Source organism: Hemiscyllium ocellatum, chromosome 3, assembly GCF_020745735.1.
Source record: "Hemiscyllium ocellatum isolate sHemOce1 chromosome 3, sHemOce1.pat.X.cur, whole genome shotgun sequence".
In the NCBI taxonomy this organism is placed as follows: domain Eukaryota; kingdom Metazoa; phylum Chordata; class Chondrichthyes; order Orectolobiformes; family Hemiscylliidae; genus Hemiscyllium; species Hemiscyllium ocellatum.
This window is the reverse complement of record NC_083403.1, coordinates 143,757,720-143,770,869: the sequence shown is the minus strand read 5'-3', so window position 1 is coordinate 143,770,869 and position 13,150 is coordinate 143,757,720. Positions and strand designations below refer to the sequence as shown.

The window sequence follows — 13,150 nt, the reverse complement described above, 5'->3', positions numbered from 1 at the left end:
TGCAGTTCGAAATACCATATTATTAGCAGAAGTCAATTTGATCACACAACTAATCCCAAGTAAAGAAGAAAAACACGATGAGTTATGATAAAGGTAATTACCGGATAAAAGTAAGAGAAACAAGAATGAATTACTGGTAGGAAATGTTATTCATACATACCAGGAAGGAAGTTTAACATGTCAAAGATTCATTGATATCCTGCAGAATCACACTGTTCCACGTGGTCATGGCCTGGTATAACGGCACACTTAAAATGAAACATTTATTAAATTCTGAATGTGAAAGTGCCTTAAACTTTGCCACCAAATTCTTCTGTTTCCCTCCCATTTATGAACCTCAACAACATTAACAAATTTGTCAAAGAATTAAAGATCTACCGGTTTGTAGCTAATATATCTCACTTTTATTCAGATATAATGATATCATTAAAATGATTAACTTTTTAACAATATTAACATTTGGATGTAGAGTTAACAAAGTGTGATTAGTACCGATAGCCTTAGTAACGGTCTGAATGAATCAATCAATCAAAACGTGCTGCAGTAAACCAAGTGTGATAAGTAGTTATGAATGTAGTAAACAAAGGATGATTAGAATTACTAATATGAATGAATGAATGCGATTTTGTTTAAGTGAGTTAATGGGAACGTGCAGTTTCCTTTGTAAGAGGTTTATAATGTAATATAGTAAGGTCAACTTTTACATGCGATAGATGGAAAATACAAGATGTTTTGACCATAATTAAGAGGTCAACTTTTACATGAGATGGACTTTTACATGAGTCTATACGGTAATGAAAATAAGATGGTGTGAATCAGGCCTACCTGCGTACCCCACAGTAAATCCGGGCAAAACACTGGGAATGCTAGAAATCTGAAATCAAAACAGAAAATACCGCAAACTCAGCAGCTCAGAAAAAGGGTTGAAATTTCAGTTTAATGTTCCGATGTAGTTTTCGATGTGTAACATAATCTTCCTTTCCATAGATAGTGCCTAACAGCATTTAGTGTATTTTCACATCCTCAGTATAATTGTTTTGTATACCATCGAAGAAGTGGCAGAAAGGAAATTCCATGTTATGCGAAAACATTCTGTTGTCCTCAAGAGAAAAATAATTTTGTCTTAAATAACACACAAATATTTGTGAAGAGTGTTCCAATATTGTTTACAGACTGTAGGTTCATGTACTGACAACATTTGGAGTGTGCGTTGAGGCTGTCCTGTTATCTGTGGTTCTTAAGAATTTAAATCGACTTTTCAATAATTGCTCATTGAGGGGTTAGTATTTCTTCTTTCATCTTTATATCTCAGTGATTTTTTTTTCTGAAATATGAATCTGGTTTTGACTTTTGTGTATAAACACGTACATCAAAATGATTTTTAATGAGCTAACAGTCACATGAGGACGTAAGAACACACCTGTTCGAGGACTGCGGTCCTGGATCTGTTTGTGGCTGCACGTTTGTTCACTTGGAAAGAAAGGAGCAGATAAGTTGAGACATCTCTTGTGTTATCTCCTTGCAGTTGCATCAAGATAGCTTGGCAGTTGATTGGAAGAAAAGCTGGATTCTTGTTCCAAGTCCTATAATTAAACTGAACAATTTGTGGTTACTACTTGGAGCTTTGGTGGCAGGTGGTTAGGGTAAGGGGTTGTGTGAGGACAGGGATGGGCATAACAGAGCATGTTAAAGCCAAAAGAAAAGTTCCAGCAGGATGTCGAATTGATACCACTGACTGGCTTATTGAATAAGAATGATGTAGTTGTCTTGTATGTTGGCCTGTGCTAAGTACAAAGTCCAATTGAATACCCTTCTATATAATAAAACAAAGAACTGCAGATACAGGAAACAAAAACAGAAATTGTTGGAAAAACTCAGCAGGTCTGGCAGCGTCTACTTTTGCTCCACAGATTCTGCCTGACCTGCTGAGTTTCTCCAGCAATTTCTTTTTTCTAATACTCTTCTTTACCTTTCACAACTGCAGATATCTATCTCGTGTCTAATAATCTATCTCTCTTTCTCTCTTTCCTTTTCCAAATGCTGACTTGTGTAGGACGAGGAACAGAAGCAGGCAGTAAGTTGAACTCAATCTTATGTTGTTCAGGGTTTGAACATGGAAAAATGATGAGGTTTTTCTGGGGATTCCTGGGAAGGATATAGGTGAATATAAATATAAGAAACGTATCAGAAACTTGCAATATTTCATTAATTGAAGGTGGTATTTAGCTCAGCATTTTATATGAATAATTACTGTGAAACTCTGCACCTGGCGTTTAAATAAAAGCAGTGTGATTGGAGTCATTTATTCCTGGAGTTAATAGTGTAACTGAACCACATATCACCAATTCTTACAGAAAGAGGGAATTTTGCTGCCATGTGTTTTCCATTATTTGAAAGAGGTTTACGATTAATTCCAGTGCCTTGCCTATTAAAGAGACTTAGAGTTTTACAGAGCGTTAAGAGGCAGATCTGTCCCCACTTGTCATTTCCCTGAAACAGTTTCCTTTTCAATTTTGCATACAATTCTTATATAAAATTATATTCTTATACACCAGGCCCTCCTTTTTGCCCAATGTAGCAATGGCATGAATTGATCAGGTGTGTCCCCAGGCCAACGTTTGCATGTCAAGTCCACCTGACCATCTCGATTAGATTCCCTACAGTGTGGAAACAGGCCCTTCAGCCCAACAAGGTCACACTGACCCTCCAAAGAGCAACCCACCCAGTCCCATTTCCCTCTGATTAATGCACCTAACACTCCGGGCAATTTAGCATGGCCAATTCACCTAACCTGCACATCTTTGTACTGTGGGAAGAAACTGGAGCACCCAGAGGAAACCCACGCAGACACGGGGAGAATGTGCAAACTCCACACAGACAGTTGCCCAAGGCTGGAATCGAACCCGGGTCCCTGGTGCTGTGAGACAGCAGTGATAACCACTGAGCCACCATGCCGTCCCATCTAAAATGGGATTCATATATAATAATTTGGGCATGAGATTTTCCTTCTTCATTTTTAAACCTGCCCGTTTTGTAAGGAGAATTTATTGTTATTGACAGCTTTGCTCTAGGTTGACCCAGGCCATTATTTACCTCTGGTTTTGTGATGCGATTTCAATCATGGTTCTTCACCCTGAACCCACAAATCTTGAATTGGCAGCAAGAATCCTGAGGAGACACATTGAAACTCTTGCATTACCCCAAAGATATCCAGGGTCTCTAATTTGCCAATGTAATCAGAGGTCCTGAAAGATGCATTGCCTTAATAAGGTGATAAGGTAGAGATGTAACCAAGTTGGTGGAAAATCTCTGAAAAGCAAGAAAGTCTTCAAAAAAATGTTGGTACATTATCATAATCATTCACATCAGAGGAAGTAGAATGGATGTCTTGAAAAATAAAGTTTGTTAATTTCTGGACTGTAGAGCAAAACCCCAGTTAGTAATCTCAGGATAGTTTGGAGGAGGATGTTTCAGACTCATAGACCACCTTCACAACTTGCAGGACAGAAAAATACTGTGTAGCTCAGATTTGCTTCACTATAACAGGTGGATGCCGATCTTACTTCCTTGCAGAGAAGATAGATAATAGTTTGGAAGAATTAGAACATAGAACATAGAAAAATACAGCGCAGTACAGGCCCTTTGGCCCTTGACGTTGCGCCGATCCAAGCCCACCTAACCTACACTAGCCCAATTTCCTCCATATGCCTATCCAATGCCCATTTAAATGCCCATAAAGAGGGAGAGTCCACCACTGTTACTGGCAGGGCATTCCATGAACTCACGACTCGCTGAGTAAAGAATCTACCCCTAACATCTGTCCTATACCTACCACCCCTTAATTTAAAGCTATGCCCCCTCGTAATATCTGACTCCATACGTGGAAAAAGGTTCTCATGGTCAACCCTATCTAAACCCCTAATCGTCTTGTACACCTCTATCAAGTCACCCCCTCAACCTTCTTTTCGCCAATGAAAACAGCCCCAAGTGCCTCAGCCTTTCCTCATACGATCTTCAATTGAAGATCAATTGAAACTAATAAGGTAGGAAGGGAAGGCACCCAAAGCAGCTATTGATTAAAAAGAAGTATGGAGTGTAGAGTGATGTTGGGAGAAGTGATACTGTTATAGGGAGCTATAAGGTGAAGGAGCATGTACAACCGCAGGAGTTAAATGTGTAAAACCAAAAGGTATGTGAAAAGACAAGGAAATAATGGTCAAATTAATAAACACTGTCTGAGATGATTACTTCTAATTGTGTATGTGAATTATTAGATTTGTTTGAATAAAATGGGTGAACAAGAATCCCTTTCTGGAGAAAAATAATGAGACATCATGGACCATCATAAAGACCTGGATCAATCATGGTGCATACTGGGTAAATGTACAGGAGCAAAACTTCTTTCATGGTGATTAAACCTTCAAACTAGAAGGGATCAGAGACCTAGGACAATCAAGTTTGATCCAATCTCACTGCAGATGAAGCAGGAATGTTATGAAAAAATACGAAAAATTGGGAGAGGGAAATTGACCGTGATATTTTATTGTATATTCGGGGGTAGAAACATTATCAGGGTTTTTATTGTTGATGTCAGTATACCAGAGGTAGCTTGGAACTTTTCCAAAGGATACAGTAGGAGTACAAACGTAATCCTGGTCATTATACTGAATTGTTACTTAAGACAATTGACCAATGAACCCAAATGAGAAAAGTTTGCAATGGGACCTGCTCATGAGTAACCAGAAAATACTAGAACATCTCAGATTCAAGGAACATCTTGGCACTAATAATCACAACATTTTTATATTTGTTTTGGAATGAAAGGAAATGTGTCTACAATGGAACCTTTCAACTTTAGAAGATCGATTTTAGGAAAAGGTAGCAGTATAACATGAAAGTAGGTAATGCTTGGGAACTCTATACGGAGCATAATAAAATCATATTGCTGGAGATAGAAGGTAATTACAGTGGAGAACAAAGGAAGACTGTGGGCAATAAGACCAAAAGTAAGAGGTCGCTGCTTCTAGCTCAGATGTTAGATAATGAGATGAAGATACGAGGGAGCAGTAGAGGAACATCAAATCTTTCTCTGAATGTAGTTGACGCAGCAGCAGCTGGAAAAGCAAATAGTGTAATTGTTGAAAGATGATATACCAAGAGATTTCAAATATTGTACAATAACTTATTTAATTTGTTTATGAGGAAATTATTCATGGAAATTTAATTTTGGGGAAAACAACAAAAGTAAATAGAAATTTTAGATTATGACTGTGTTCAGTGGTTCAGGGTATTGAAATAAAGCAAGATTTAGAGAGACTTGATCATAAATTACTTAAATCAAATGAGGGTAAAACTGGTCACAGTTCTATTTTTAGGGAATCATTGAGACTGGAGATCAAGCAACGTAGCAGCTACCTTCATGTGTGCCTCCAGTTCATTCAGTCAGTTCCTGCCCATAATCAATGCTATGAATAATACAGTCAGCATCATGAAAGAAAGGATAATAAATATTTTTACATATTTTTAGGAGGGCAAGAAGGAATCAAAAGGGATTTTGTTTATTCTCTCGTGGGCTGTGGGCTTTGTTGGCTGGCCATCATTTCTTACACATCTGTCACAGAGTCATAGAGATGTACAGCACAGAAACACACCCTTCGGTCCAACCTGTCCATGTCGACCAGATATCCCAAGCCAATCTAGTCCCACCTGCCAGCACCCAGCCCATATCCCTCTAAACCCTTCCTATTCATATACCCATCCGGATGCCTTTTAAATTCCTCCCACAGTCCAAAGATGTGCAGGTCAGGTGAATTGGCCAAGTTAAATTGCCCATAGTGTTAAGTGCGTTAGTCAGAGGGAAATGGGTCAGGGTGGGTTACTCTTCGGAGGGTCAGTATGGACTGGTTGGACTGAAGGGCCTGTTTCCACACTGTAGGGGATCTAATCAAAATGCTGTCATTGTACCATCCTCCACCACATCCTCTGGCAGCTCATTCCATACATGTATCACCCTCTGCATGAAAAAGTTGCCCCTTAAGTCCCTTTTAAATCTTTCTCTGTCACACTAAACCTATGCCCTCTAGTTCTGAATGCCTCCACCCAGAGAAAAGACTTTGCCTATTTATCCTATCCATGCCCTTCATGATTTTATAAACATCTATAAGGTCACCCCTCAGCCTCCGACACTCCAGGGAAAGCAGCTCCAGCCTATTAATCCTCTCCCTGTAGCTCAAATCCTCCAACCCTGGCAATGTCCTTGTAAATCTGTTTTGAACCCTTTCAAGTTCCACAACATCCTTTTCCCAATTTAAACACTCCAACACTTCCCCACCTCCGCCCCCCACCCGCCCCCCCACCCAAAATTGAACAAGGAGGACTTTGCAGGATTGGCAGGACTCTGTTTGTTGTTGCCTTTTGTTTTAGAAATCTTTCAGCAGTTTGGCACAACTAAATGGCTTTCTATACCATCTCAGAGGGCAAGTATGAGTCAAAGACAGTGCTCTGGGTCTGGAGTCACATGTAAGCCAGATGAGGTACAGGCAACAGATTTCCTTCACTAAATGAAATGAATGAAACAGATGGTTCTTTACAAAAATTGACAACAGTTTTGTGGTCATCATTAGCCTTTTAATTGCAGGCATTTTTGTATTAAAATTCTCACCCAGGCCCCTCGACTATTACCTGAGACTCTGAATTACTAGTCTAGTGACAATGACACTACCCCACTGACACCATGGGTTTTGAACTGATGTTCCTTCCAAAGAGGGAAGGGGTGTATTAGGAGACTTTGTTTGTTTGTTGAGGTGGAATAAAAACAGCCTGAGTTGTAGGAAGCTGCTGGTTCATCTTCCTAATCAGCAGTTATGAATAAAATGTAGTCCATGTCGGAGTGAAGTCGATCAAGAGTGAAATCATTCTAACTTCTGTCTGAATGATTTGAAGCAAGGGGGAGCAGCAGACCTGTCTCAGTTCAGAGATGACGGTAGATGCATCAAGCAGGACAATCCAGCTGTACACATCCAGCCTCTTGGTGGATTTTCCAAGATTTCTTAGTGATTCAATAATGAAGCTTTGGAAAAGCTCTGGTGCTACTCCTATAATTTCCAACAAACTCCACGGCTTTGGCTATGGCAGAAAGGTCACCACAGCTTTCACATTCTGCATACAGCCTGCAGGCCAAGATCAGGAATTTGAACCACATTCCTATGAAAGAGAAGCCATTGGTGCTAACTGTGCTCGGACAGCTGAGTTTATTCAGGGATCCCACAAAGGTAACTGTGAGGTTAGTAAACAGAGATAGAGTTTGAATGGGGTAAGGAAAGACTGGTGTGGGCATAAATGCCAGCATTGTCCAGTTCACTGAGTGACCAATTTCTGTGTTGTGTACGTGTGTGTGTATATTTTTTTTATATATATATATATATATACACATACACACACACACACACACACACATATATATATGGTGTAACTCAGTGTAAGCTCTTACAGAATTGTGGGCACCATTGATTGCCACTAGGTGACTTTGGCAGGTGACTATGACGCACAGTGTCTTCCAATCTGTGAAATTGCATGCGATTGGATAAGCAGGTGTTCCTGTTGGTGAATTTCCAAAATGTTGAAAACCTTTCACCATTTTATAACTGTCGCCTTGTTTCAGCTTCTGATGCTGAACTCTCATCCATTCCTTCATTACCTCCAGACTTGAATATTCCAGTGTATTCCTGGCTAGCCTCACATATTCTACCCCCTAAACTGGATATTGTCCAAATCTGCGTGTATCCTAAATCACACTGAGTCCTGTCCACCTATCATCCTTTTGCTCAGTATCCACACTGACACCTGGTTAAGCAACACCTCAATTTTACTTTGCTTTCATGTTCCTGGCCATGCCTCTCCCCATCTTTATAACCTCCCAGCTCCGCAGCTCACAGAGGTAGACCTGCTCCTCAAATTCTGCCATGTTGAGTATTTGAAATTTTAATTGTTCCAACGTTGGAAGTTGTGCCTTCAGCTGCCTGGATTCTGGGATCTTCAATTTCCTCCTGATGTCCTTCTGTATCTTGATTCTCCTTTTAAGTCATTTTGTAAAAAGCTCCCTCTTTGATCAAGCATTTGGTCAGCTGCCCTAAAGATTATGTTCAGGTTTTGTTTGTGAAGAGCTGACTACTATAAAGGTGCTATTTCAAAGTAAGGAGTAATAGCGCTGCTTGTATTACTCAGTGAGTTCACTGTCCTCTGTCTAATTCAATGTGTGGAGCAATGAAAGCATTGGGACCATTTCCAGACTGTCCTGTAATCAGCCACCCTCTTCCCTAGTGACTGTCCCAGAATTGCTCACATCTCTTGTAAGACTGTCAGTGTGAGTTTAATACCTTTCTGGGTATTTTTGAGAGAGAGATGCCCAGCAGTCTGCCAAGTCGTAGCATTTCCTATCCTGATTTGTCTAACTTGGTCATGAAACTCAAGCCTTATTTCATCCTGACAACCTGTTTTCCCAATGATCTCAGTGTCATCAGCAATTTTGACCACAATGCTCTGTAGCCCTTTGTCAAAGTTACTAATAAAGCTTGTGAATAGCTATATCCATCAATGATCACTGCACTACTCAAACAATTATGGTTTGCCAACCTGAAAAATACTATTTATCCCAACTCTTTCTCTCTCTCTCTCTCTTTTTCTTTCTCTTTCACAAACTCTTATTTCGTGCAGGAACATTTCAAGTGGCATTTTATTGAATGTCTTTGGAAATCCAAATGCAGTATGTCTACTTTTTCACCTCTATCCAACCTGCTTTTGTTAGATCCTGAAACTCAAATTTGAAACATAATTTAGTAAAAGAATGTTACCATTGCTTGATTATGATTTTCATTGTGTCCTGTTACTATTCCATTAATAATGAATTCCTGCATTTTCTCAATGACAGATATTAAGTGGCCTATGATTTCCCTCTTTCTACTTGCCTCCTGGCTTGAATAGTGTGTTGTATTTCTGATTTTCTAATTTTCTGCGTTCCAGGATTTGAGAAGACTTTGGGAATATTGCACCAATATATCCATTACACTCTTGTTAAGCCCTCAGGATGAGGAGCCTCCACTCTGAATTCAAAATGTGAAAATGTTTCATCAGTCTGCTCTGCCATTCGATCATGGTTGATACATTTCTCAACTCCATTCTCTTGCCTTCTCCCCATAACCTTTGATCCCTCACTAATCAAGAACCTATCGATCTCTGTCTCAGTGACTCAGTGACTTCGCCTTCACAGCCCTCTGCAGCAATGACTTCTGCAGAGTCATCACCCTCTGAGGAAATTCCTCCTCATCTCAGTTCTAAAGGGTTGTCCTTTCACTCTGAAGTGGTGCCCTTGGGTCATAGTCTCTCCTGTGAGTGGAAACATCTTCTCCATGTTGACCCTATCTCCGTATTGTGTAAGTTTCAATCAGATCCTCTCTCCTCTTTCTAAACTCCATGGAGTGCAGACATAGAGTTCCCAACTGCTCCTCATATGGCAAATCTTTCATCCCTGGAATTATTCTTGCAAGCCTCCTCTGGATCCCCTCCAAGACTATCACATCCTTCCTTAGAAACAGGTCCAACTAATTCCTTTTCTGCCCTTTTGCCTTGCAATTTTGTTTATTTCTAGCCAAACGTGATATTACTTATCGACCTTCCAATCCAAGATGATCTCGTCGTGCAATCCTGATTGTATCCTTTTTTAACAGAGCTGTCTAACCTCTTTTTTTCCTTCTCCCCATCACTTTGAAGTGTCACGACCTTTATCCAATTCCCAGTATTAATCATCTTGCAACCATTATCCATGTAAATATTATTTCATATTTGTTAGTAGATCACTGTATCTAGCATGCAATCAGACAAAGAACCACTACATATGTCTTTTCATTATTTTCCCTATTCTGAAACCTTTTGCACTTTTTCTGTTCATACACTCTATCCCTGTATGTCACATGTCCTTTCATTATTCACATTACTATTCTGCACTAATACCTTGTCTTGCTCCTTAACTTTCCAAATTTCCCTTCACCATTGGTTCACTCGTAATGAACTCCACCCTCCATTTATTCCATTTAAAGCCCTCTTGACAGTTCTAGTTTTTCAATTTGCCTATTCATTGGTCCCAGTACAACTCAAGGGAAACACATCACAACAGAACAGCTCCCTCTGGCACAGTTTTAGTGTCAGTGCCATATGAATTGAACCCATTCCTACTACATTAGTATTTGAATCATACATTCAACTCTCTGATCTTACACACACACAATGCCAATTTACTTGCTAATCAAGAAATGAACCAGAGATTACTTGTGAACCTTTGTGAGTTAGTGTTTGTAGTTATGTGTCAGCGAACTTACCATGATAAACCATCTTGGAATTTTTTTTAACATTATAGCTGGCATATAAATGCAAATTGTTGCATTCAAAGAAAAATGGGCCTTTATGAAATGAGTGAATTTAGTTTTGCTTTTATTAAAACATTGCCACTGAATTTAGGAACAGCCACTTATCAGAGTGTTTCAGGTCAATGAGCTTGTGTCAGAAGTGATGCCATTTCCTCTGTTGGGTATTTGCATTTATCCCCCAAGTGCATGACTCTAAGCTGCGTTCTGATGGAAGGTATTTAACCTCCCATGTTAATTCTGCTCCGACAGAAGCTGCCAAACTTACTGAGTACTTTCAGTACTTGCTGTTCTGATTTTAGATTTTCACCATCTGCATTATTTTGTATTGTTTTGAAAGCGTATCTCACCTGGCAGTCGATCAGTGATGTAGTAGCTATCTTGTTGGCAGTGATTATAGGAAATATCACATCTGCATATCTTAGGTTTATTATATCTTCTTACAGTATTTTTTTGGTTTATTAAAATGTTTAATTTCTATTTACAGTGCTGCCTGTGATCTCCCTGGTGCTAACAGATTGATGCTGAGCCCGGCAATGTGTCGCTCAGAGGCTTGACTCGACATAGTATTTTTTTAAAATCTATTTATTAAAATTTGAAGTGCCTCATAAACAGCAAGTTTTTTTAAATCAGTTTTTTTCAATGTAAAGGCGTACCTGTTGTGCACACTGTAAATGTCTTTTGACCAGTGTATTCCTAATACTCGCCTCTTCACGTTCCCTATCATATATGGGTTGATAATAGTAATCACACCCAGCAATGAATGCTCAGCCTCAGCACACCACATGCTTTGAGAAGAAAATATGTATGACTGTTGGGAAGATGACTTATACACAGGTTGAGATAAAGAGAGTGCCAGTGAGTTTGACTTTCTGGTAGCCCAATGACTTTCTGCAAAATTGTCCGTTTAGTGATAGAAAACTGAGTGGGCAGGCGTACTTTGGAGCTGAGAGCATGTAAACCACAGTTTGCTCAACCATTCTCCAATGAATGAGAATACTTAGGCTTATGTGGGCACACACAACTCTAAATGTGGCATTTTATTATCAGTGGAAAACCTCGCAAAGTGCTAATTGATTATATTGGTAAAGGGATAGATTGCAAATGAAAGGAAGATTCTTTTTCAGGCAAAAGTGAGAACTGCAAGCCTTGGGAATTGGAAGTTGTTTTGTGTTGGCAACAGGTCTGAGGGAAGTGCGTCCACATCAATGGTCAAAGATATCGGGGTCCTTTCTTCTCGCTGCCAGCCCATTATTTATGAAGGACAGTGGTAGGTCACTTAGAGCTCATGGTGAGTTCAGAGGGCCATCGGTTCAGCAACATTGGCAAGGCAGTGGTGCTTCAGGAGATTGTGTATGTTGCTAGAGGTGCAAGTGGGCTGGAAATGCCCCTATTACAGAGGCAGCCATCACCATCAGGGAGGTGGTGGCTAAAAAAGGGCATCTCACTTCCAGTCTCAAATTCCCACTTCCATTTAACAACCTTTCTGATATTGCCCACCTGCTTTAACGTGTTGATAAAATCCAGACGTTCACTGTGTTTCTTTCTCCATCAGTGCTGCCAGATTCTAGCACTTTCTTTTTCTAATGGAAAACTTTGTCTTTGAGGAGTGCATAAAGTTCTGGTTATCTTTTAGTAAGCACATTACATTCCTCTCTACCTTCAATTAGGTAATGAAAATAACTTATAGACAAAAGTGAGGGCTGCAGATGCTGGAAATCAGAGTCTAGATTAGAGTGGTGCTGGAAAAGCACAGCCGGTCAGGCAGCATCCGAGGAGCAGGAAAATTTGACATTTCAGTCAAAAGCTGTTCAGGGTGTTCTGATGAAGGGCTTTTGCCTGAAACGTCGATTTTCCTGCTCCTGACCAGCTGTGCTTTTCCAGCACCACTCTAATGAAAATAACTTCTGTCCAGCCAGTGATGTTAATATGGTTTGACTGTTCTTTTTTACAACAGAGAGAGGGACTTAGATGACCGAATTGTCATCTTCCAAGATTATGAATGGCAATGATGAAATTAATTTCTGCCACTTGTTTACGAATGTCGCGTTCGGTTACCAGGAGTAACAAATAAACATTAGGAAGAGAGTATTACGTGGTAATGTCTTAGAATTAAGTTACTCTGCTGTGTTTTTGTGGCAGATGATATGAACAAATATTGTAAAGAATCAGATGACCTTTCTGATGAAAGGCTATGATAGTGAGTAGGATTATTTGTGATAAAGTTTGACATTATGACAATTCCCTGCTCTTTTAATGTTTCTCAGGTCGCTTCATATGTTTCAGTTCAGTCTCTGGCTTTTTGTTCATTTTCTAATTGCAATAAAAGCACAGTGGGAGTAGTGTGACTTGGCGATTACGTTCCTGAACTTGTCATCAAAAGGTCTGGACTAATTGCATAGTTTCAAATCCAATAGAGCAAATATTGAGTTTATAGTATAGACCATAGGGCTGCTGCTCTCTCATTAGAGAGTGAGAGAGAGCGAGCTGGTGGTGGGCTTAGACTGAGGGTTACCATGCCTCAGGCGAGGAGAGAGGTTGAGCAAGAGAGCCTTTCTTGGTATCCTCAGCTGGGTATGGGAACTGAACCTAGGCTGTTGATGTTACTCTGTATTGCAACACAGATATCCAGCCAACTGAGCTAAACCTATACTGTTTTAAACAAAATTCATTAGACCAGTCTCACTCTGATCTCCCTTTACAAATCTTCACTTCCATATATTCTCATGATTTTT

General features: G+C 39.8%; 1 protein-coding gene across 6 annotated transcripts in view; it reads left to right on the top strand.

The window, feature by feature from the left end:
* The window catches only part of dtnba (dystrobrevin, beta a), a 540,419-nt gene that overhangs the window by 421,969 nt on the left and 105,300 nt on the right, over window positions 1-13,150 (top strand). Inside the window, exon 16 of one of the 6 annotated variants that reach the window (XM_060822043.1) lies at window positions 10,903-11,266. The exons of the other annotated variants lie outside the window; for them this stretch is intronic. Coding sequence (XP_060678026.1) covers window positions 10,903-10,914 — 12 coding nt within the window. The 3' untranslated portion in view covers window positions 10,915-11,266. Of the gene's footprint in view, window positions 1-10,902; window positions 11,267-13,150 lie in introns of those variants that run through there. 6 annotated transcript variants of the gene reach the window in all.